The sequence below is a fragment of the Tachyglossus aculeatus genome, chromosome 20 (assembly GCF_015852505.1).
Source record: "Tachyglossus aculeatus isolate mTacAcu1 chromosome 20, mTacAcu1.pri, whole genome shotgun sequence".
NCBI classification, from domain to species: domain Eukaryota; kingdom Metazoa; phylum Chordata; class Mammalia; order Monotremata; family Tachyglossidae; genus Tachyglossus; species Tachyglossus aculeatus.
The window spans coordinates 1535319-1561095 of NC_052085.1; the positions used below are offsets into that span (position 1 = coordinate 1535319).

The following is a 25777-nucleotide window of genomic DNA, read 5'->3' on the forward strand; positions in this document are numbered from 1 at the left end:
CCTTGGACCACAGTCTTTCCGGATCGCCCATGGACTGCCATCTCCCCCCATCACCCTGCTGCTGCTTAGAGAAGCAGCGTGGCTTAGTGGTAAGAGCACGGACTTGGGCGTCAGAGGTCATGGGTTCTATTCCCGGCTCTGCGACTTGTCTGCTGTGAGACCCTGGGCAGATCTCTTAACTTCTCTGTGCCTCAGTTCCCTCATCTGTAAAATGGGGATTAAGACTGTGAGCCCCACGCGGGACAACCTTATTACCTTGTATCTACTCTAGCGCTTAGAACAGAGCTTGGCAGATAGTAAGTGCTTAACAAATGCATCATTATTATTCTCACCCATGGGCTACCATTTCCCCTGATTTCCCGTAAGTCACGGTCTTCACTGATCGTCAATGGACCGTGATCTCTTCCAATCACCCATGGGCCACCATCTCCCTTGGCTGGCCCTACTCGAGAATGCTGTGCCCCGGCTGCTTATTCCCAAGCTCACCATTCCTTCTAGCCCTCCTGTGCTGACCAGCTCACATCTGGCCCACTGGCAGGAACTCAGTTCTTTTCTAACTTTATCCTCCCTGCCTCTGACCTCTGCCCTTTCCCTCAATCAGTACGTGCTGAGAGAAACTTTGCAATCCCTGGTGGCTGTGAGCAGAGGGAGGAATGCATTATGCTCTGGGCCCGCTGGCCCCAGTCCTCACTGTGGATCTTCTTCACCCTCCCTGGGGCGTCCTCTTCTACCCCGAGACCTGTTCCCTCCATGCTTCATGGTTCTCCCTCTTCCTGTAGTGATGGCTGGCCTGGCTGTGGAGGGCAGGGTGAGTCAGCTTGGTGGTGGGACCAGGACCACAGTGGAGAGGAGGAGGAAGAGGCGGGAAACCTAAGATAATCTTCACACAGAGGAAGTCCATGGTGGCTCTGGGAGAAGGAATCAAGTGATCGAAGGGAGGATCAGATTTAGGGGCTCAAGGTGGTGATTCCAGGTCTGTTTCGGCCTCCAGGGCCCCTCTGAGCCAGACTAGCAATACCAGGAGGCTGAACTCTCCTCAGGCCTCAGCTCTCCCCAGGGCTGTTGTTGGGGAGAACTGAACAAACGCCCCAACTGCCTGCCGTTTCATTTCCACCCTCTCCACCCTCACTCAGGGGATGCCGATCTCTACACTGGGGTGCGGGGGTACTGCCTGACACTTAGGCTGCTGGGATGGTTGTGGCAGAATCAAACAGGGCAGCCCAGGCTAGGGCGATGAAGAGCCTGAGGATCTCTCCAGAATACTGCATTTAGCACCTTCCTCTTTTCTCCACCTTTTGGTCTTGAGACCCTGGAGATCCTGAAACCTTGGTAGATGAAACTCCATCTCTTTTTAAGAAAATTCCTCAGCTCTTTAAGAGCAGGAAGGCATCAGGTGGGAAGGCCAGAAATCAGTGACATCTCCCCTGTGAGAGCCTAGGCTCCTTGTGGGCAGGGAATACACCCCTTTGCATTTGATTCTCTGAAGAGCTCAGTAGTGTATGGTTTCCTAAGGGACACTCAATAAATACAATTATCATCACCACTACTACTACTTCTACGACTACTTCCAAGGGGGTTCTGATCCTGCGTGTGGGACAGGGCTCACTTTACAAGTACATTCCACAGCTGAGTTATGTCAATTTGCAAATGGTTTAATGCCAACAAACAGAAGCAAAGTAACAGAAAAAAATGGGGATGCAGGTCACCCCACCAAGTGGGACACACTGAGCAGATCGTTTGTGCGATGACTCAATCGCTCTGACACAAATATGCCTCAAGTTGCAGCATTCCTATACAACATCCTTGGACCGACAAAGGCCAGGTCATCCGTCTGGAGCTCGGACATCACAGCAAATCAGGGTGGGATGCAAATGTTCCCCAAAAAGCTGGCTACCATTTACAAAAGGAGCACTGCTGAATGATGGAATTGCATAAGACAGTGGCATTTTCTTGACACAAACATCGCCCGTAGGAAAAAGGCAGAAAGGTTAACCGATGGCAGGACGGAGGAGAGATATTAGCTCAAAACCTCCTCTGAGCTAGGACACTCGGCAAATACGGGCCAGTGACAGTTTGTGCACCCTCAGATGCTGGGCATGGCAACTTCGCCCTGCCCTCAAGCCCACTCTAATGCCATCTGCAAATCCATTTCACCTGGACCTATTTGGAGAAGTAGCTGCTTCACCTGCAGGATGGAAAAATTCTTGAGAGTAATGCACTCAGTTTTCCGTTGTTCCGAACCCACACGCATCATTCCAGAGGACTGTTCTTATCTCTTCCGAGCTGGTGGTTAATTTGGTTTTATAGGCAGAGAGAAGGCACTCCTCAAATAGACATGGCCATGGGGATTGTCAAATAGTTTTACAAGTATAAAATAAGGAAGAGATCAACATGGGGCCAGAGATCAACATGGGTGATGGGTGTTCGCTTAGGGGATGTAATCGGCGCAGGGTGGATGGACATCATCATCATCAATGGTATTTATTAAGTGCTTACTGTGTTCAGAGCACTTTACTAAGTGCTTGGGAGAGTACAGCAGAGTTGGTAGACACATCTCCTGACCACAAAAAGTTTACAGACCAGGACAGACAGCATGACCTAGCGAAGTGAACCCAGGACTGGGTGTCAGGAGACACCGATTCTAGTCCCATTTTTCCCCCTGCCCTGCTGGGTGGCCTTGGACAAGTCATTTAATATCTCTGGCATTCAGTTTCCTTATCTGTGAAATGGGGATAAAATAGATGGTGAGCCTTGTCTGGAACAGGGACTGTGTCCAATCTGATAATTAGGTGTCTATCCAACCCTGTACTTAGCACATGGTAAGTACTTCCTAAATACTCTATTAGTAAGAAGAAGAAGGGCAGACAGGCAGATAAGGACAGGCAGCTCGACAAGCCTAGGTGTGATAAGGAAGATGTTGGAAGACGAGCACACAAATCACTTTCCAAGAGAATTTCCCCATCGCTCTGGTCAAGCCCTTGGCAACCTTGAAGCCCAGTCCCCTTCCGCGAAATCCCGTCTCCTTCCCTGGGCCTTCTCTGACACCATGAGGACAGCAGGCTATGAGGGAGAGGATCAGGGTCGCCCAGTGAGAGAAGCTGGCTCTGCTGCTGGCCCTGGGTTTGCTGGGACACCTTTGGGATGGGGAACTTTGTGTTACTTTCAGAATGCACCTGTTGGAGCATCTGGAAAATCTGATGATGGCGGGTGGGCGCGGTTCCCTCAGGATGCATATCTTCACCACCCGCACTGGCTCAGGCATCACGGGGGCATCAAGGAATGATTGCCTGACCGTGTTGGTCTGCTGGAGGGTAGCACATGATGCCAGGACCAGGGGAGACAACCGTGAGGGTGGGATCAGGTAAGGGGGAATCCTGGCAGCTGAATATTCCTGAACGAGGGCTTTGTCGGGAAGCTGGAGGGACAAAGAAGCCATTTGGGAAACAAACCCTCAAACCCCAGGATTCAATCCTACTCAGACTGTGAGCCTCATGTGGGACAGGGATTGTGTCCGACCTGATTATCTTGTATCTACGCCAGCGCTTAGAATAGTGCTTGTCATATAGTAAGCGCCTAACAAATACCATAATAATAATAATAATAATACTAACAGTCCCCTCCCTGGAGCATCCCCAGAGGCGACCGTAAGGATGGTTCCTCTCGACCAGTGGAAAAAAATGATATTTTCATCCAAATAAGTCAGATGAAGAAAAGTAAAATGATATATCCTGATGAGTACCAAAACGAGTTTCCTAGGCTACAATCAGCAATGCGGGGGGAAAGAGCCTCAGGTAATCGAGCATTCCCCGCCCATTTCTGTGGATTCTGTCTGGGTTTCTTCCGGGATGAACGAAGTTTTCAGAAACCTGTTGTCTTTAGCCTGCTGGGCCAGAGACGGGTAAGGCTCAAGCAGCTACATACCCCGACCTATGGCTTCATCGATTATTTCCAACTTTGTCTGCTACGGGCTGCGACCGGCGCTAAACCTGTGAGATGACCTAACTGGCAACTAAGGGGGTCATGGATTGGCAGTCTGTGAGGGTCCCATACGTTCTCCTTATTTTACATATTCACATTTTCATCATACAAAATAGAAATTCTTGAGTTTGTGTGCTGGACAGACCGTAGAAGTGAACCAGAGAGAGAAAGCTTAGAGGCTGCAGGTGTAGACAAAGAATGCAGTGTATCCACATGAAGCCAAGTGGAGTTTGGTGGAATTAGGCAACCTCTCAGCTTGCCCTGGGGCCACCCTAGGGTCCGGGTAGCGGTGGGACCCCGGTTGCCCTTCGGCCTGCCGGAGGAGGTGGGCTGGGCAGCCAGGGCTTCAGCCCCTATTTGGTCAATCTGTAGGAAAGCAGGAAATGATGGCAAAGAAGCCACTTGTCCCTTCCCACAGTCGTCACTATACATGAGGAGTCTGGGCAAATCAGTCTGGGTAATCCAAGGCCAGGCAATCCAGTCCGGGCCTTCTGAGTGTGGTGAAAATCGCTCCCTCAGGCCAGCTCCAAGCCTGTTTGGGAGGCGGAAGGGAGGGCAGGCCTTTCCCCAAGATCCCAGGAAACGAGAAATCGACCCACAGCCCTAAGGGTTCAATGTCTCAGACTCATCTCCTTTAAACTGACAGCTCGGTGTCAGCCACCATTTCACCGGGCCCACCACCGGCCCTGCTGGTTGCACTGGGTTCAAAGTGTGCTGGGGAGCATGTGATGGAATCCTGTCTCTCCCACCAATTCAGGGCAGCTGGGGCCTTGTGGCTCCCCTCTTTCGTGTCAGTTGTTCTGGGAGGCCTTCCTGCTCCACTGGGTAGCAGCTGGGCTCCCCAAGGAAGGCGATCCCTGAAGCAGATGACCCCCAGTGGGAATCCCCAGTCGGCTTTGGGATGAGCCTCAGCACAGAGATCCAGGCCCTCTCCTGGGGGCTTGCCGTGAGCAGGTGGGGCAGGAGAGGGGCAGCCCCAGGTCCGTGTCACTTCTTGAATGGGGCGAGCCTGTTGAAGGTGTTCCAGAAGAGAGAGGGTTTCCTCTTGGGCTCTGCCAGGGCAAAGACCTGCTGCTGGGGGATGCTGGTAGGCACGGTGATGTGGCGCTGGTGTACGGGGAGATAACTCTGGTGCGGCGGGGGCACTGAGCACGCCCGGTAGCCCTGGAGCCCTGTGGACAGACAGACAAGGAAGGTGGGTCAGGGTCCCGGGTCGGCCGCTGGCATAGAGAGGAAACGCTAATGACCCGGGGCCTTGCTTGGGCTTGGCCCTGTCCTGCTTCCACCCCCAAAGGCTTCCTGCAGTGCCAGAGAGATCTACGTCTCCCCTTAATCACCACAAAACCTCAAAATTCTCCCAGTAGTGCAGAGAACCCAGTCAACGGCCCAGACTTCATCTCTCCCTCTGGCCTCTGTCTGTGACTCAGAATTCACCCCTGGGCCTCCACGGTTGGCGACCCATTTAATTCTTCCAGCCTCCAGGCAGCCCAGGGTTCTCTGTCCTGACACAGCCAGCCACCTTGGCTCTTCTCTGTGCACCAATTTGTATACTTTATTGACTTATTCCTTCCTCAGTAGTCTTACTGACAGTGAGAGCCACTGTCCTGACCTTTTAGGACCACGAATCTGCATGGAAGCAGAGTCGATGAAAGGGTGATAGTTCGCACCCTCCTCCCAGTCTGGTGTGAAAGCCTCTATTGTTTTTTTCTCTACCACTGTATGAATACCATGTTTGTTGGTGAATGCAAGTTCCTTAAAAGCAGGGTTCCCATCTCTTTTCTGCACCAGGCTCTCCCAAGCCTCCTGCCTCCAGTATCTCTGAATGATGGGAATCTCCCAATCTTGTCAGCGGGGTTGCTGAGCCTCAGGGTTCCCAGGTTCATCTCCCATTTTACCAGATCCCAGCCCCTCCAGGAATCTTCCCCACAAAAGGCCCCGAAAAAAGGAGTTGGAGAAGAATCCATCTCCCCCAGTATTACAGAAAGTAAAATAAATGACATTAGTAAAAATAAAAAAAAAAAACTGAAACGTATCATTACCCTTATGACCCAGATGGGGCTGTAAAAGTGTAAAGAAAGAAAAACTCGTACAACTGGGGAAGGGAAGCCAAACTGGCTTCAAGTTTTGATACTTCAGGGAATGATTCTATTTGGGAGTTTTTAATCTCCCTCTAGACTGTAAGCTTGATGTGGGCAGGGAATGTGCCTATGAACTCTGTTATACTGTACTCTCCTAAGCGCGTGGTACGGTGCTCTGTACAATAAGCACTCAATAAATATGATTGATTGACTGAGAAAACAAAGAGCGACCCACAGGAACCTCCACCAGGAACAGGGAACACAGGGACACCAGAGACAGGGAACAGGGAAACGGGGCTGTCCCGATTCTCCTCTCCCAGGATCCGGCAGGCTGTGGTCACCTTGAACTGGGCAGAGACGGGGCTGTGACCTGATTCTTCCCTCCTATGGGGCTCCAGTCCCTAGGCACTCAGAAAGAGCTCTTACATGGATCCACAAACCCACCTTTCGTCTTCCCAGATCCTGGCTTTTGGGCGTTGAGCATTGCCTGTTTCTTCTGAGCCTCTGAAATCTCCACACCTAGATTAAGGGGCAAAAAATAAATAAAAATCAATATTTATGGATCTAATGGGAATCCATCGCCAGAGACGGCCCGGTTTTAAACAACTCTCATCTGACAGCAATCTGTAATGCTTTCCCTCAAGTGAGCTTGCAACCAGAATCTCCAGAATGCGACTCTCACGGCTGGAGTTGCCCCTCGATGGCCTCCTCTGCCACCCGCACAGCACTCCTGGGCCCCAGCCACCTGCCAGGGCTCTCTGTGGAAGAGAGAGAGGGGCAGAAACCCACAGGAACAAAACTGTGTATCCTGCAACACCCCGGGTAGGGTTGCGGGGGTGAGGGACCAAGGGGATGAAGGCAGGAGGGACCCCTTTCAGGGTGGAGAATGGCTTTTGGCAGCTACTAAAACATCCTTAGCTACTACTAAAATGTTACATGGGAAGCGCTGTAGCTTAGTGGAAACAACATGGGGCTGGGAGCCTGAAGATCTGGGTTCTAGTCCCGGCTCTACCCTTGATCTGCTGCACAACTTTGGGCTTGTCCCTTATATTCTCTGGGCCTCAATTTCCCCATCTCTGAAATGAAACTCAAATCCCTGCTCTCCCTCCCTCCCGGACTGTGAGCTCCCTAAGGGACAGTAACCGCGTCCGATCTGATTATGTCACGTCTGCCAGGGAGCACCTGGACAATAACGCTCAGCAAGCAGGGGAATCACTGTGGAAAACTTTGCCCAGACGGACATTACCGAAGCAGGGATGGTGGATCAGGGGCTCGTCTTAGGACAGCTTCGGGCCTCATGTCTGCCCGAGGAGGGAAGCCAGAGGGGGACAGAAAATAGCCAGCACTCTCACCCATTTCCCGGTCCTCACGTACACGCCGCCGCTCCTCAGCACACGCCTGCAGCCACCTCTGTTTGTCCTCCTGCTTCCGGGCGCAGAACACGTGCACCTCTCCCGTCTCCCGGCTGACCAGTTTGAAGGCGTGCCGGACCTGGGCATTGGAGTCCGCGTCCCGGCCGTCCTCCAGGTCCACCAGCTCCGTGGCGTCCGTGTCGGTCCGGCCCTTGTAGTAGAGCATGTCCCTGCGCAGTCGATCCTTCCTGCAGGACACCAGCTGGTGGTCGAACAGGAAGAAGGTCCTCTGTTGGCCGCGGCCCTGCTTGTTGACTTGGGTCAGTTCCCCGGAGTGGATCAGCTCCGAACTTCGGTCGAGAATGTCTAGCCCCTGGAGAGAACAGGACGGGGTTGGAGGTTTCCTCATGGGAGCTAGTAGCGGTAATAGTACTTACTACTTGTTTACTGTGTGCTGGCTAGCATATCGATTCAGGGTTTCCAACATACCAGACACCAGGCTGAGCACCAGGGTCGGCCCGGGATGATTAGATCGGACCTGGTCCCTATCTCCCATGGGCCTCCCAACGCGGTCTAGTGGAAAGAACACCAGCCTCATCTAGGTTCGAATCCCAGCTCTCCCCATAGTCTTCCTGGGTGACTTTGGGCAAGTCACTTAACCTCTCTGGGCCTCGGCTTCCTCATCTGCCAAATGGGAATCAGTTACCTGCTCTCCCTCCCTCTTAGACTGTGATCCCTCCGTTGGACTAGCTCTCTTCCCCCCTTCAAAGCCCTACTGAGAGCCCATCTCCTCCAGGATGCTTTCCCAGACTGAGCCCCCCTTTTCCTCTGCTCCTTCTCCCCTCCCCATCGCCCCTACTCCCTCCCTCTGCTCTACCCCCTTCCGCGCCCCACAGCGCTTGTCATATTCGTACATATTTATTATTCAACTTATTTCATTAATGATGGGTATATATCTATAATTCTATATCTATATAGATATCTATCTATAATTCTATATCTATATATCTACAATTAATTAGGAGAAGCAGCATGGCTCAATGGAAAGAGCATGGGCTGGGGAGTCGGAGGTCATGAGTTCAAATCCCAGCTCCACCAATGGTCAGCTGTGTGGCTTTGGGCAAGTCACTTAACTTGTACTTCCCAAGCGCTTAGTACAGTGCTCTGCACACTGTAAGTGCTCAATAAATACAATTGAATGAATGAATGAATGAATGAACTTAACTTCTCTGTGCCTCAGTTCCCTCTTCTGTAAAATGGGGATGAAGACTGTGAGCCCCACGTGGGACAACCTGATCACCTTGTATCCTCCCCAGCGCTTAGAACAGTGCTTTGCACGGAGTAAGCGCTTAACAAATGCCATTATTATTATTATTTATCGATTCTGATGCTATTGATGCCTGTCTACTTGTTTTGTTTTGTTTTGTTGTCTGTCTCCCCCTTCTAGACTACGAGCCCGTTAGGCAGGGATTGTCTCTATCTGTTGCCAAATTGTACTTTCCAAGCACTTAGTACAGTGCTGTGCACACAGTAAGCACTCAATAAATACAACTGAATGAATGAATGGACCAGGACTTCGGCAGATTTCATCATCTTGTATCTACCCCAGCACATAATTAATTAATTGTGGTATTTGCTAAGTGCTTACTATCTGCCAAGCGCTGGGGTAGATATAAGCAAATTGGATTGGACACAGCCCCTGTCCAATGTGGGGCTCACAGTCCCAATCCCCATTTTATAGATAAGTTAATTAGGGTCCAGAGAAGTGAAGTGACTTGCCTGAGGTCACACAGCAGAAAGGTGGAGGAACCAAGAATAGAATCCATGACCTTCTGAGTCCCAGGACCTTTGCTCCCTCCACTACAACATACTGCTTCTCCACTTAGTCCAGTGCTCAGCATTCAGTCAGCATCAATAGACAGAGAATTCCCGGGGAAAGCGGGACGGGACGGGGACAGGCAAGGTGGCACCTACCTCCCAGCCCACGATGGACACTTGCCAGCGGGCGATCTTGTCTATACTTTCTAGCTTGCGCTTGCGCTCATTAATCAAGCGAGCTACGTTCTTCATGGCCTCATACGCTGCCTTGATGTTGCCGAAATCGCTGGAAGAGATGAAGTAAGTTTGACAGGTAGCCCATTCATACCTGATCATCATCATCATCATCAATAGTATTTATTGAGCGCTTACTATGTGCAGAGCACTGTACTAAGCACTTGGGAAGTACAAATTGGCAACATATAGAGACAGTCCCTACCCAACAGTGGGCTCACAGTCTAAAAGGGGGAGACAGAGAACAAAACCAAACATACTAACAAAATAAAATAAATAGGATTGATATGTACAAGTAAAATAAATAAATAAATAAATAAATAAATAGAGTAATAAATATGTTCAAACATATATACATATATCTCCCCACTTTCAGAGCCTTATTGACGGCACATCTCCTGCAAAAGGCCTTCCCTAAGCCCTCATTTCTTTTCATTCATTCATTCATTCATTCATTCAATCACATTTATTCATCATCATCATCATCAATCGTATTTATTGAGCGCTTACTGTGTGCAGAGCACTGCACTAAGTGCTTGGGAAGTACAAATTGGCAACATATAGAGACAGTCCCTACCCAACAGTGAGCTCACAGTCTAAAAGGGGGAGACAAAACCAAACATGCTAACAAAATAAAATAAATAGAATAGATATGTACAAGTAAAATAAATAAATAAATAAATAAATAGAGAAATATGTACAAACATATATACATATATACAGGTGCTGTGGGGAAGGGAAGGAGGTAAAGCGCTTACTGGTGCAGAGCACTGTACTAAGCGCTTGGGAAGTACAAGTTGGCAACATATAGAAACGGTCCCTTCAAAACAACGGGTTCACAGTCTGCATCGCCTTGATTTGCTTCCTTTATTCGACACCCCCCATCCTCCTGCATCAGCCCCACAGCACTTATGTACATATCCACAATTAATTTATTTATATTAATGTCTGTCCCCCCCCCAGACTGTAAGTTCATTGTGGGCAGGAAATGCTTTTGTTTTAGTGCAGGGATCAGGGCCGAGATCCTCTGACCCCCCTGGACGGGATCTTTCCACTAGGCCACACTGCTTCCCAGTTGTTATTCGGTACTTCCGAAGCACCTAGTACAGTGCACTACCTCACATGGGCACTCAATAAATGCTGCCGCCTCCAATAATACCACTACGGCTGCAAACCCGAGAAGGAGCGTGGCTCAGTGGAAAGAGCACGGGCTTTGGAGTCAGAGGTCATGGGTTCAAATGCTGGCTCCACCAATTGTCAGCTGTGTGACTTTGGGCAAGTCACTTACCTCCTCTGTGCCTCAGTGACCTCATCTGTAAAATGGGGATTAAGACTGTGAGCCCCCAGTGGGACAATCTGATCACCTTGTAACCTCCCCAGTGCTTAGAACAGTGCTTTGCGCATAGTAAGCCCTACTCAAGGCCCTACTGAGAGCTCACCTCCTCCAGGAGGCCTTCCCAGACTGAGCCCCTTCCTTCCTCTCCCCCTCGTCCCCCTCTCCATCCCCCCATCTTACCTCCTTCCCTTCCCCACAGCACCTGTATAGATGTATATATGTTTGTACATATTTATTATTCTATTTATTTATTTTACTTTTACATATCTATTCTATTTATTTTATTTTGTTAGTATGTTTGGTTTTGTTCTCTGTCTCCCCCTTTTAGACTGTGAGCCCACTGTTGGGTAGGGACTGTATATGTTGCCAACTTGGACTTCCCAAGCGCTTAGTACAGTGCTCTGCACACAGTAAGAGCTCAATAAATACGATTGATTGATAGTAAGCACTTAATAAATGCCATTATTATTATTATTATTAAATCCTATTTAAATGTTCACTCATGTACATATCCATTTTTCCGTTCTCCTGTTCTTGAAAAGTATTTTGTGTCTGTCTTCCCCTTTCGACAATAAGCTCCTTGAGGACACAGCCATGTCTTTAAACTCCGCTGAACTCTCCCAAGTGCTTACTACAGCACCATGTATACGGTAGGCGCTCAGTCAATACTATGGACTGACTATTCCTATGGAATGTCCCTTGGTCTCTGGCAAGCTGCCTAACCAATCCCTTCTTCCCCTGGCTCCTTAATTTCAGATTTTCTCAGCAACCTGCCCCCGGGGCCTTGGCTCCGAGCCGCTCCTGACGGCAGGGAGCTTTCTGACCTAGCCGCCGACGGTCCCCGACGGGGTTTCCAGTCGTGCTGGATGGAGACGCGACTCCAGCTGGCCGCAATGGCTCTGGTTCCGCCTCCGCCGGGGCCTCACCTGTGCTCCTGCGTGGTATATTTGAGGAGTTCCGCCAGCTGCAGTGGGTATTTGCAGATCTTCTGGACGGGCGTGAGGAGGAAGCCGTCGATGGCGATGTCGATCATCTGCTGAAGCAGGCGGCAGGCCTCGAAGAAGTGCCGGTACCGGCCCTGTTTCATCAGGTTGGCCAGCTCAACGCAGGCCCCTGGGTGGTTGTTGCAGTACTCGGAGTAGATAGCAAACCCCACTTGCTGGAAAGAGAAGAAGCCACAGTCTTGCGAGGATCCCCGTGTCACCCAGGCACCATTTGACAGACTGGGTACCCTGGCAACCCTTGGGGAGGGAATGGAGTTGCGTGAACAGTTAGGTTTAGGAATTTGGGACGGAGAGGTTCCAAGAGCATGGCCACACCTGAGGCATATAGACCTGCCCTGGTTTATTCCATCTCCCGTTCAGTGGGGAGGCAGTGTGAGGAGGCTGCTCAGGGGGCAGGAAGGGGATCCCAAAACTCAGTGCGGTGTGGAGAAATGGGGTCTCTCTCTTCCTGGGCCCCAGGGTGCCCTTTCCTTGCCTCCCAACTAGGCTCCCCTTGGCCCAGGGAACTCGTAATCTGTACATCAGCTCGAGGAGACACGGAGCTGGGAGGAGCGGTCAGACACGGGCTCCTGGGGGCCGTACAGGCAGGATCACTAAGGATGAGATTTCTCCCTAATGCTGGGGTGGTCGTGACCCTGACTGCCACGACCCAGCAAAATGGTGAAAGAGAGAGAGAGAGTGTCTCTCTGTCTGGCTGGGGACATTCTTACATTCATTTTTACACCTGGTTTTTCTCCTCCCACAGTAACAACTTGCAAATGTTACGGATCCTTCTCCTCAGAGCCTGGCACAGCTCAAGAACTACTCCCAAACAGTACAGTGCTGAAAGGACTTACGTGCTGAAGAAAGCAAGATCCTATTTCACTCAAGTGAGGGTCCTCCTTATTATACTGTTTCTCAAGGTCTTTCAAGAACTTTCTTTGGAACTTGTAAATGTCTTCGATGTTTCCGAAGATGGTGGCCAGCTGCGCGGCGGTGAACATGCCCGGGTGTTTGCGACATTGCCGGATGTAGCCCTGGAGACAGAAAGCAGAACGCTTCGTGGTTAATGGTTGTTAGCGGTGGCAACACCAAGTTCTTGCATATTTTTCAGAGGGCCAAACTCTGCCGCCGGACACAGGCCCACAACTGGGGAAGGCCTCCCACCTACTGCACCTATGTACGTCCAGTGAGGTGCTCCATGGCAGCCCTCAGGCAGTTCCTGAAGGCAATGTCAGAGAAGAGACATTCCCTACAGCTCTCCACATCTCCCAAACTACATCCATCCCCTTCCTTTTCCACTCAGAGTCCCCATCCACCCTGACCACTCCAGATCATTGCCTTCACTGCACTCTACTCTCCCCAGCCCCCAAGAGCACATCTCTGAGTCCCTGGGTGTGGCCGGCTGGGGTCCCCGGGGGCCCACCAGAAGATGGAAGTAGCCGTGGTGACTTGCCAATATAGCCTGAGCAGGAGGGAAAACCCATACCTCACATATGTCCTTGAGATGCTTGATGTAGACCCGCTCCGTGTTCACGATCTCCTGCACGACGTTTGTCCGCATCTGATCCTTGTTTTCTGCGCTCTTGTGGTGGTGTTGGCCAGCATCAGTGTCCTGCTCTGACCCCCGGGCACCGCCGGCAGTCTCCACCAGCTCTTCCTGGTTCACTCGCAGCTGCAGAGAATGTGTCAGTTAGAACCCCTGCCACCAGTGCCACCAACGTTGCCGCCACAAGTGTGGATATCGAGCCAAACCCCCTGTCCTGGCCCGGCTGGGGGCCAGACTGAGCCAACGTCCACTTCCGGTCGTCTGCAGACGTGAGCATCAGTTCCGGAAACCCACGGGACCTGACAAATGCCGCAGGCCACCTAGAATCCATCCTTGCCACTGTGCCAGACACGGAAATACATGGGATTGAGATTAACGGCACTTCTGCTTCCCCAAAGCGATCCCCAAGTTACGGATGAGGAAACCGAGGCCCAGAGAAGTTAAGTGGCTTGCCCTAGACACACAGTAGGCTGGCAGCACAGATGGGACTAGAAACCTGATCTCCAGACTTTCCATCCCATGCTCTCTCCACCAGAACCCGTTCCTTTGGTGGAGGATTGATCTCCCCCTTTTCACTAAAGTCCTTTCCCCCTGACTGCAGCCTTTCTTTTAATCAACCCTGATTTCTTCCCACCGAGAGCCCCCAGGCCGGGCTCTATTTCCATGCTTCACCAAGAGTCTAACCCCAGAGTTGCAGCCACTGCAACCCGGCTGGCTGGGATCAAATTCTCATTTCCGCCAGGCCCCGGGGGCCGGGAGAAGTCTCGGCGACACTTACCCTGACGAAGCTGGCTGGGAACCAGGCCTCCTTATTTTCATGCCTCCCCCACCACCAATCCTTGTTGGACGCCTCCAGCACCTGGATGACATCGCCCGCCTTGAAGCCCAGCTCCTGCTCGTCCATGGTCACATGGTCCCACAGGGCCTCCGCACAGACCCCACTGCCGTCACTGAGCAGCTGGAACGGGAAGCAGAAAGGGGGGCCCGCGGACCCTCAGTCCAGTGCCCAATCCACCACGCCACCGACCGGGGAATGCCACGGGGACTCTACCGAGCCTCATGTCTCCACCCGGGAACCTCAAATATACCAAGCCATGTCTGGCTGGCTCTTGCGGCTGCCCCTCTCCCCAACCCGGGAATTTTTGTATTCATTCATTCATTCAATCGTAATTATTGAGCACTTACTGTGTGCAGAGCACTATACTAAGTGCTTGGGAAGTTGGCAACATATAGAGACGGTCCCTACCCAACAACGGGCTCACAGTCTAGAAGGGGGAGACAAACAACAAAAGAAAGTTATATAGGCTGCTATTTCAACACATATTTATTCACCTATCTAGCTCTCCGTCCTCTTCTTCCTCCCATCTGTAAATTCTGTGCTGCTCTTCCCCATTAGATTGTCCGTTCCTTGAGGAACTCTGACCTCATTTGTGCCTTCCCAGTCACTCAGTTCTGAGCTCTGAACTCTATTGAGCACTTACTGTGTGCAGAGCACTATACTAAGTGCTTGGGAAGTACAGGTTGGCAACATACAGAGACGGTCCCTACCCAACAACGGGCTCACAGTCTAGAAGGGGGAGACAAACAACAAAAGAAAGTTATATAGGCTGCTATTTCAACACACATTTATTCACCTATCTAGCTCTCTATCCTCTTCCTCCTCCCATCTGTAAATTCTGTGCTGCTCTTCCCCATGAGATTATCCGTTCCTTGAGGAACTCTGACCTCATTTGCGCCTTCCCAATCACTCAGTTCATAGCTTTGAACTCTATAGGTGTTAAATCAATGCTATGGATTGGTTGATTAATACTGGTTTCTTGAAATAGACAGTGAATGAGTCCCTTAGTTGTAGAAATGTTTTTAACTGAGCGGCCATTGGGTGCCAAGCATTGTACTAAGTGTTTGGGCGGTACTACGGAAGCCTAAGACAGGTTGCCTGCCTTCAAGTAGCTTCCACTGTAAGGAGTCTTCTCCTCCCAGGACCCTGACCACCCACTCTCCATGTTCCTCAAGAGATACTTACCTCATTGAGAGCCAACTGGTCCCCTCCAGGAGGCAGGTAGTGGGGGCCAGCCTGGCAGAGCTCTTCATAGCTGAAATCCTCCTCGCTGCCGTTGTCGTCCGCTAAGGCGGGGGACTCGGGCCCTCCGTCGGAATGCGCTTAGAGAAACAAAAGCAACGCGGAGGAGTGAGAAAAGGAGGGGCCCCGGTCCCCGGAGCCAGAGAACCACCCCACGAGAGAAGCAGCGTGGCTCAGTGGAAAGAGCCCTGGATTTGGAGTCAGAGGTCATGGGTGCGAATCCCCACTCCACCACGTGTCTGCTGTGTGACCCTGGGCAAGTCACTTAACTTCTCTGAGGTTCCCTCATCTGGAAAATGGGGGTTAAGACTGTAAGCCCCATGTGGGCCAACTTGATCACCTTGTATCCTGTATCCCCCCCCTCCCCAGCACTTAGAGAACGGTGCTCTGCACAATAATAAGCGCTTAACAAATGCCATCATTGTCATTTTTTTAGAGAAGCAGCGTGGCTCAGTGGAAAAGAGCACGGGCTTTGGAGTCAGAGGTCATGGGTTCCAATTGTCAGCTGTGTGACTTTGGGCAAGTCGCTCAACTTCTCTGGGCCTCAGTTCCCTCATCTGTAAAATGGGGGTTAAGACTGTGAGCCCCCCGTGGGACAACCTGATCACCTTGTAACCTTCCCAGCGCTTAGAACAGTGCTCTGCACATAGTAAGCGCTTAATAAATGCCATTATTATTATATTATGAGGGGCTCCGACCGATGGAAATGCAGCCGCACGGTTACTGTAGCTCAGAGCGTAAGCCCACACACAACCGACGCCTCTTAACCGAGACCACGCTTGGCACTTTTGCGCCCATCGTTGTACTCTGCCACTTCCTTTACCGGCAAATTAGTTTAATGTCTGTCGCCCCCTCTCATCATCATCATCAATCGTATTTATTGAGCGCTTACTGTGTGCAGAGCACTGTACTAAGCGCTTGGGAAGTACAAATTGGCAACATATAGAGACAGTCCCTACCCAACAATGGGCTCACAGTCTAGAAGGGGGAGACAGAGAACAAAACCAAACATACTAACAAAATAAAATAAATAGAATAGATATGTACAAGTAAAATAAATAAATCAATAAATAGAGTACTAAATATGTACAAACATATATACATATATACAGGTGCTGTGGGGAAGGGAAGGAGGTAAGATGGGGGGATGGAGAAGGGGATGAGGGGGAGAGGAAGGAAGGAGCCCCTCTACAACGTAAGAAGCTCCTTGCAAACAGGGAACACGTCTACCAACTATGTTGCAGCACGGCATGGCCTGGGAATCAGAGGACGTGGGTTCTAATCCCAGCTTTGTCACCTGTGTGCCGTGTAACCTTGGGCGAGTCACTTCACCTTTCTGTGCCTCGGTTCCCTTATCTGCAAAATGGGGACTCAATACCTGTGCTCCCTCCTTAGAATGTGAGTCCCAGACGAGACCTGATTATCTTGTATCTTCCCCAGAGCTTAGTAATAATAAAAATAGCAATAATGGCATTTATTAAGCGCTTACTATATGCACAGCACTGTTCTAAGCACTGGGGAGGTTACAAGGTGATCAGGTTGTACCACGGGGGCGCTCACAGTCTTAATCCCCATTTTAAAGATGAGGGAACTGAGGCACAGGGAAGTTAAGTGACTTGCCCAAAGCCACACAGCTCACAAGTGGCGGAGCCGGGACTTGAACCCATGACCTCTGACTCCAAAGCCCGGGCTCTTCCACTGAGCCGCGCTGCTTCTAGTGTTTGGCGCATAATAAACAATAACAAGCGACAGTTATTTGTTACTGTTTAATATGTGTTAGAAGCAATATTCTAATATTTGTTAGAAGCAGCGTGGCTCGGTGGAAAGAGCACGGGCTTTGGAGTCAGAGATCATGGGTTCAAATCCCGGCTCCGCTGCTTGTCAGCGGTGTGACTCTGGGCAAGTCACTTAACTTCTCTGGGCCTCAGGTCCCTCATTTGTAAAATGGGGATGAAGACTGCGAGCCCCCCATGGGACAACTGGATCATCAATCGTATTTATTGAGCACTTACTGTGTGCAGAGCACTGTACTAAGCGCTTGGGAAGCACAAGTTGGCAACATATAGAGACAGTCCCTACCCAACAGTGGTCTCACAGTCTAAAAGACCGGATCACCTTGTAACTTCCCCAGAGCCTAGAACAGTGCTTTGCACATAGTAAGCACTTAATAAATGCCATTATTATTATTATTATTATTATCTTCTGCATAATGGGGATAATAATAGCTACCTTTCCTTACATCACAAGGACTTTGTGAGGTCAAAAGTAGGCTAAGAATCACGAGAGTACTTGGGAATAAAACTTCCGTATCAAATTAAGAGGATGACAACTGCCCTGAGATGTGCCAGCCCCCCACCCACCGCGCGAGCCCCCCAGTTGCTCCTGAAGACAACCCTGCCGCAGGCCGGTGGGTCTCAGCTTTGTGGTTTCGGGGTTTTGCTTTAACTCCCAACGGGGGGATTATGTCCCAGGCCGGATCCGTACAAGCAACCAGGACCGGTTTCCCCACTGAGTTGCCCGTAGTGGACCCCTCCCGAGAGTCCGGCTCCATCTCAGCCGTCTCCGTGCCGGGAGAGGGCAGGGGGCTAGTAGTGGCAGGGGGAGGTCAGGGGACAGCAGCGGGGGGAAGAGGGGCCAAAAAGCAAGGGGTGGCGGGGCGGCCATTCCTTACGGCCTCGCTATTTTCAGGTTGCGTTAGGACCAGGGATCGGGGTTGGGTCCACAAGTTTGGTGCCGGTTCGGCAGCCGTTTGCCCAGTTTCAGCCCACGGTGACCGTCCAGCTTCTGGCTAGAGAAGCAGCGTGGATCAGTGGAAAGAGCACGGGCTTTGGAGTCAAACGTCCTGGGTTCAAATCCCGGCTCCGCCAACTGCCAGCTGTGTGAATTTGGACAAGTCACTTCACTTCTCTGGGCCTCAGTTACCTCATTTGGAAAATGGGGGTTAAGACTGTGAGCCCCACGTGGGACAACCTGCTCACCTTGTATCCCCCCAGCACTTAGAACAGTGCTTTACACATAGTAAGCGCTTAGCAAATACCATCATTATTATTATTATTACACTGCTCCCCGTCTGGCTCCACATGGAACGCAACAATCAATCAATCAATCAATCAATCAATCGTATTTATTGAGTGCTTACTGTGTGCAGAGCACTGTACTAAGCACTTGGAACACTCTGACACTAAACGTGCTGGTTTTAGACACCCAGACTCCACTCCAATGTTCAGTACAGTGCCTGGTACACAATAAGCTCTTAAATGCCACAATTATTATTAAAATCCAGCAGAGTTGGTAGACGCATTCCCTGCCGTCAAGGAGCTAACAGTCTCAAGGTCTTGCCAAAATTTGGTCTGTGGGTAAGGATGCAGACTTGGGAAGACATACAAAATGCTTACAAATAACACAGACTGCGAGCCCACTGTTGGTAGGGACCGTCTCTATATGTTGCCAACTTGTACTTCCCAAGCGCTTAGTCCAGTGCTCTGCACACAGTAAGCGCTCAATAAATACGATTGATTGATTGATATAGTGCTCTGCACACAGTGAGTGCTCAATAAATACGATTGAATGAATGAATGAATGAAAACGGCTACCTCTGGTTGCATAGAAGACTCCAAGAGGAAGGGCCATGGGACCCAGATTCTAATCCTAGCTGCCTCTCCCTCCCGCTTAGACCGTAAATGGTGGTGAGGGCGAAGGGAGAGTGTGTTCCCTCATCTCAATATCATCTCAATATTATGAGTGTGTTCCCTCATATATATTACCTGTATATATGTTTGTACATATTTATTACTCTATTTATTTATTTATTTAACCTGTACATATCTATTCTATTTATTTTATTTTGTTAGTATGTTTGGTTTTGTTCTGTGTCTCCCCCTTTTAGACTGTGAGCCCACTGTTGGGTAGGGACTGTCTCTATATGTTGCCAACTTGTACTCCCCAAGCGCTTAGTACAGTGCTCCGCACACAGTAAGCGCTCAAGAAATACGATTGATTGATTGATTGATTGATTGATTGACCTCCAACTCTGGACAGCCACACGGGAGGATACGATCTCACGCTCAGGAAGGAGAAGCCGGGCCGCCGGGGGAAAACCCACAGGACACGTGATCCTCCGGAGCGCTCAGGGCCCTCGAGAGATTGGCACCTTCCCAGCCGCCGCGACGAAGTCAAAGATGGCCATGGCGGGCCAAATGGGATAGGCCCCATCTGGGACTTTCCTGCTGTGGTCTGGGTGTGCCCGCCATCTCCCCCGAGCTGGGGCAGGACCATCGGCTGCCTGTCCTCTCTTGCCTGGGCTCAGACAGACGGGCGGGCCCAGCCCCCGGGGGCATCAAGAGCGATTCACAGTACAGGAAAAATCACTTTCCAAAGGGGTCTTCCCTCCTGAACAGGACGTGGTGTGAGCGAGTGGCGGGGGGCAGGGAGAGGCGTGAGGCCACGGCTATCTCCGCACCAGTGATGACCCCTGGGATGGAGTTTCGGTCCCTTCTAGACTGTGAGCCCACTGTTGGGTAGGGACTGTCTCTCTATGTTGCCAACTTGTACTTCCCAAGCGCTCAGTACAGTGCTCTGCACACAGTAAGCGCTCAATAAATACGATTGATTGATTGATCGATCGATCAGTCAATCAGTGGTGCGTACCGAGCTTCTACTGTGTGCAGAGCGCTGTACGGAGCACTTGGGAGAATCCACTAGAGTTAGCAGACATAATTCCTGCCCTCAGGGAGGGCTCATTCCATCAGGAATGATGGATGATGGGTCAGAGAAGCAGTGTAGCTCAGTGGAAAGAGCACGGGCTTTGGAGTCAGAGATCATGGGTTCAAATCTCGGCTCCGCCAACTGTCACCTGTGTGACTTTGGGCAAGTCGCTTAACTTCTCTGGGCCTCAGTTCCCTCATCTGTAAAATGGGGATTAAAACAGTGAGCCACCCATGGGACAACCTGATCACCTTGTAACCACCCCAGCACTTAGAACAGTGCTTTTCACATAGTAAGCACTTAACAAATACCATTATTATTATTATCATTATTATAAGCCTCAGGCCTGAGACTTTCCAGTCAACTTCAAGTGGCTTGCCCAGTGCCACTTGCCGTCTCTGGTTCCTGTCTGTTGAGTTCCAGCTGGGACATAAAGTGCAATGGGGAAATGGGGGCAGGGGACCACACACTGTAAAATGCATGAGTGGTCTCTGCCCTATATAGCCGGTGAAGGGCAGAACCGGGACTATTCATTCATTCAATGGTATTTATTGAGCACTTACTGTGTGCAAAGCACTGTACTACGCGCCTGGGAAGTACAAATGGGCAGGTCTCCAAGCAGAGCTCTTTCCCTTAGACCTAAGTATCCCAGATATATCCTTTCTGGAAAGATTAATCAATTTCTTTTTCTCACTGTCACATTGAGGAACTTCAAGGAAAGGGATTAGTGGAAACTAGTTATCACTCACTTCCAGTGATGCTAATAATAACAAAATGTCCATTTACTAAGCATTTACTAGATGCCAAACACTGTGCCACTCATCATATGAAGCACAGGATAACCAGATGGGACACTGTCCCCGTCCAACATGGAGCTCACAGTCTAAACAGAAAGGAAAGCAGGGGATCCTACCACCATTTTACAGATGCAGAAGCCGGTCCCAGAGAAGTTAGGTAATTTTCCTAAGGTCACACAGCAGGTCCGTGGTAGAGCTGGGACTAGAACTCGGGTCTCCTCCCAATCCTGGGCTCTTTCCACTAGGCCACGCTAGTCTTTATTAAAAGGAAAACCAAACTGAATGGAAAATTTGAACAAGGAGCTGGGCTGTGCATGAGTCAAATAAAAGACACAAAATTTTTACAAAGGCTTTTCCAAGGTTTGTGTTGCAGAGGAGGTTTTTTATTTAACTGAAATTTGCTGAGCTATTTGCCATTCAAATTTACAACTGCTCCACTTTTTTCCCCCTCACTCTCCCGTTTTTTTCTCAAAACTTTCTGCACAAAATGACATCGATCAGAAATTTCAGATCTTCCCCATATGGAACCACAGAACTAGTCCAGGGTGCTTAGTGGATGCCAGTTTCCCCTCTCAACAAAACTCAGAAGCAGCAGTGGTGCTCCTCTCATTCTTTTCCTTCCAGAAAGACTAAGTGGACCCAAAGCCAAACCTCTGGGGCACCCCGAAGTCAAAGACGGGGGACCCCTCCTCCAGGATGGGGGGGGGGGGGGGGGGTCAGGCGGAGTGAGGGACCGGAGTCCCTACAGATCTGATGTCCCCAAGCTGACCCTGTAGAGGGAACAGAAATGGACTCAGACGAACAAATGCAGTTGGTCTTACCGTGGCTCCCAAGAGGGAGGTCAGAGTCCGGGGCATCTACAGTCCATCAGGCATCCAGAGACCCCTCTCCCGCATCCCAACCCAGCTCCACTGAGAGCTGGAATCCTGCCCATTCCGTCCCACCTGAGCACACTCGAACCTCCCAGACGGCTGTCTCACGACTTCCTGCTCCAGCAGCAGCCGACCCATCAGACATCCTGAAGCGGGGAGGACAGCTTTACCATCCCCTCTGAGTCTTCCGGATCCCACGCATCTGTCCCCACAGGTCCAACATCCCTGCCTTTCCTCTTCCCTTCTCCCCCTCAGACCGCCAACCCTGGGTGCGACCTGATCTTCCTGTATCCTCCCCAGGTATGGGCCTGGAGCAAGTGCTGAGACAGTACCGCAACGACCACTATTGTTATTCCAGAACAGAGGGCGGCCCAGCCCATGGGAGGGGTGGGAAAGAGGGTGAGAGGAGCACCAGTGGTGGTGGGGTGGTGCCGGTGGTGGCGAAATCCTCTGTTTCTCTCTCTCTCTCTTTCTGTGGGTAAGGTGGGAGCAGTGTGGGAGCAAAGAAAGGAGAGGGGCCTGCAGCCGCCTGACCCCAGAGCCCACCGGCCTGTCCCGCAGCCAGGTGAGGCCCCCGTCCTCCTGCCCCTCCACCCCGGGGGAAGTGGTACTATCCAAGCAAAAAGGGTCATCTTGGAGCCAAGTCGCCACCATTGCCATTCCCAGCACTCCTGCCCAGGGCTCCTGACAGAGACGCAGCAGAGAAGCTGGAGCGGTGGCCCCGCCCCAATCAATCAATCAATCGTATTTATTGAGCACTTACTATGTGCAGAGCACTGTACTAAGCGCTTGGGAAGTACAAATTGGCAACACATAGAGACAGTCCCTACCCAACAGTGGGCTCACAGTCTAAAAGGTGGGCTCACAGTCTAAAAGGTGGGCTCACAGTCTTGCTCACACTGAAAACACAAGTCATCAGAATAAATAGAAGTAAAGCTAAATGCACTGAAAAAGGAGCAGGCAAATGAGGTCCCTTCTGCTTGGCTTCCCCTGCTGCCTGCTTCCACTCTCTCTACCAGCCCCTCATCCCTGCTCTTCCCTCCACCGTGTCCCCACTCTCCTCTCCCTGTAATCCTTTCTTCCCTTCCTCTCACCTCTTTTCTCTTCCTCTTTCCTCTCTCTTCCTCTGCTCCCTCCCCATCCCTTCCTCTCGCTCCATACCCCAGCTTTGGTCCCAGTGCATCCCCCGTGCCAACTGGGGGCTCAGACTGGCAGCTAACTGGACATGCTCAGGCCATCACTTATGCCAACACACCGAGTCCTGCCCACCCGCCTGTTTTTCCTTCACCAGCCTACCCCTTCATTCATTCATTCAATCGTATTTATTGAGCGCTTACTGTGTGCAGAGCACTGTACTAAGCACTTGGGAAGTACAAGTTGGTGACATATAGAGATGGCCCCTACCCAACAACGGGCTCACAGTCTAGAAGGGGGAGACAGACAACGAAACAAAACACATGGACAGGTGTCAAGTCATTAGAATAAATAGAATTAAAGCTAAATGCACATGATTAACAAAATAGAATAGTAAATATGTACAAGTAAAATAAATAGAGTAATAAATCTGTACAAACATATATACAGCGTGGCTCAGTGGAAAGAGCCTGGGCTTTGGAGTCAGAGGTCATGGGTCCGCCAATTGTCAGCTGTGTGACTTTGGGCAAGTCACTTCTCTTCTCTGTGCCTCAGTTCCCTCATCTGTAAAATGGGGTTGAAGACTGTGAGCCCCATGTGGGACAACCTGATCACCTTGTAACCTCCCCAGCGCCTAGAACAGTGCTTTGTACATAGTAAGCGCTTAATAAATGTCATTATTATATATACAGGTGCTGTGGGGAGGGGAAGGAGGTAGGGCGGGGGGGATGGGGAGGAGGAGAGGGAAAAGGGGGCTCAGTCTGGGAAGGCCTCTTGGAGGAGGTGAGCTCTCAGTACGGCTCTTGGCGGAGGTGTGGAGGGAGGGCATTCCAGGCCAGGGGGAGGACGTGGGCCGGGGGTCGATGGCGGGATAGGCGAGAACGAAGTAGGGGCTATGCATCATGATCATCATCATCAATCGTATTTATTGAGCGCTTACTATGTGCAGAGCACTGTACTAAGCGCTTGGGAAGTACAAATTGGCAACATATAGAGACAGTCCCTACCCAACAGTGGGCTCACAGTCTGAAAGGGGGAGACAGAGAACAAAACCAAACATACTAACAAAATAAAATAAATAGACTAGATACGTACAAATAAAATAAATAAATAAATAGAGTAATAAATATGTACAAACATATATACATATATACAGGTGCTGTGGGGAAGGGAAGGAGGTAAGATGGGGGGATGGAGAGGGGGACGAGGGGGAGAGGAAGGAAGGGGCTCGGTCTGGGAAGGCCTCCTGGAGGAGGTGAGCTCTCAGCAGGGCCTTGAAGGGAGCAGCCAGACATAGTGTGGCCAGATAGAGGAGGCGGCAGCTCAGCTGGCTGTGTCTGGTGGCAGCCGCCCGTGGGCTTCGAGCTGGAGAAACAATCCCGTCTACAGTCGTGATACCCCCAGAGGTACTTACGATTTGCTGCTCGCATCTGCCGCCTGCGCCCGACGCGGTCCAGCCCGACGGGGGTGCTCTGAGAGTAGGCAAGCGGCCGGAACCTGGCGGAAACTGCTTTGTAGGGCGGGACCTGGTGAGCGGGCACGGGGGGCCTGGCTGCCGCCTGCCCCAGGAGAAAGGCTGTGGTTAACGACGGCAGAAGCAGCAGCCGTCGTCACCGCCAGGAAGTCACAGCTCATTCAGGCTTCGACTCCGAGAGCGGCTGACAGCTGGGAGGGTCTCGCCTCAGACCGATCACGCGCACCCCCTCCCCCCCCGCCAGCCCCCAACCCCAGCTCCACTCTCCCCACCTCCATCCGCACCCCCGGCTGGAGGTGTCAAAACCTTCAAATCCCCCACGCTCCATATCTCGCACTTGCCCCTCAGGCCCCACTGTTTTCCCCTGCCTAACAGCACCCCTAAATGATAGTTACCATGCAGCATTCACCAGTCCCATGTGCTTGGTCAGCAGCATGGAGCCCCAAGGAGAAGTCAAAGGGGAGGACAGTGGCAACTGGGGGAGCCATTGGCATTGCAGGGTGACGGGAGATGCTTCCACTTAGACGAGCTCTCGAAGCCCTGGGGTGACTCGCTCTTACTACTGCTTTTCAAGGCCAAGTATGGTGGCCATACAGACTTCAGCTGGTTTTCAAACCAATAAATGCAGCCCGTTTCCTGGCTCCCCTTCCTCTACAGGTGACAGAGACAGTAACCACTGCAACCCAGGGCTATTTTCACCTGGCAGAGTCCAAAGAGCTCCCTTTCATACCGTACCGTTTGTTATTCTTCAGGTGGCAGACAGACTGCAACACACTAGGATTACCGGGGCAGAGTTTTAGCCAATTAATAAACCAGCTGCAAGACCCCGGGGGAGTGCTAGAAACTCCTAATTTTATATATATATGTATATATATAGATAGATAGATAGATAGATAGATAGATAGATAGATAGATAGATATCTATCTATCTAGATAGATAGATAGATAGATAGATAGATAGATAGATACATATATGTGTGACGGGAGATATATAAAATTAGATAGTTGCCCTTTGTGGTCAGAGAAGATATCACTGAAGGTGAAATTCACCCAGCAATGTTGTGCAAACAAAAAGGCCACCCCTGGTTGTGTTGTCATGTTTGTGGTTTGCAGTGCCTGCTGCCATTTTCTCTCTAAGGAGATTCCACTCGTTCCCTTTGAGAATTATCGGAGAACTCTCTGTCTTTCTGGCATCATCTACCCGGCGCTGCCACACTTCCCCTTTTCTAACTCTGGATAGGGACCAGATAAATCACAGCACTTGGATCAAGGTTCCTGCCGCTTGCTCGGCTCGGGAACTCTAGGGTGTGTTTTGGGGTCCTAGGAAGGGGGAGACGGGTAGGAGGGATTGTGGTGCTGGTTGACCCGTCGGTCAGAACTGGGAAGAG

General features: G+C 50.9%; 1 protein-coding gene across 2 annotated transcripts in view; it reads right to left on the reverse strand.

The window, feature by feature from the left end:
* Positions 1-3559: 3559 nt before the first annotated feature.
* Positions 3560-25777, reverse strand: part of SPATA13 (spermatogenesis associated 13) — a 31564-nt gene continuing 9346 nt past the window's right edge. Inside the window, exons 4-13 of one of the 2 annotated variants that reach the window (XM_038761886.1) lie at positions 24330-24474; positions 15352-15488; positions 14107-14286; positions 13269-13454; positions 12637-12816; positions 11723-11955; positions 9383-9512; positions 7431-7781; positions 6501-6575; positions 3560-5150 (exon numbers count right to left, since the gene is read on the reverse strand). In XM_038761886.1, the coding sequence (XP_038617814.1) occupies positions 4887-5150; positions 6501-6575; positions 7431-7781; positions 9383-9512; positions 11723-11955; positions 12637-12816; positions 13269-13454; positions 14107-14286; positions 15352-15488; positions 24330-24474 (1881 nt within the window). In that variant the 3' untranslated portion in view covers positions 3560-4886. Of the gene's footprint in view, positions 5151-6500; positions 6576-7408; positions 7782-9382; positions 9513-11722; positions 11956-12636; positions 12817-13268; positions 13455-14106; positions 14287-15351; positions 15489-24329; positions 24475-25777 lie in introns of both variants that reach the window. The other variant, XM_038761887.1, reaches the window with a different exon arrangement.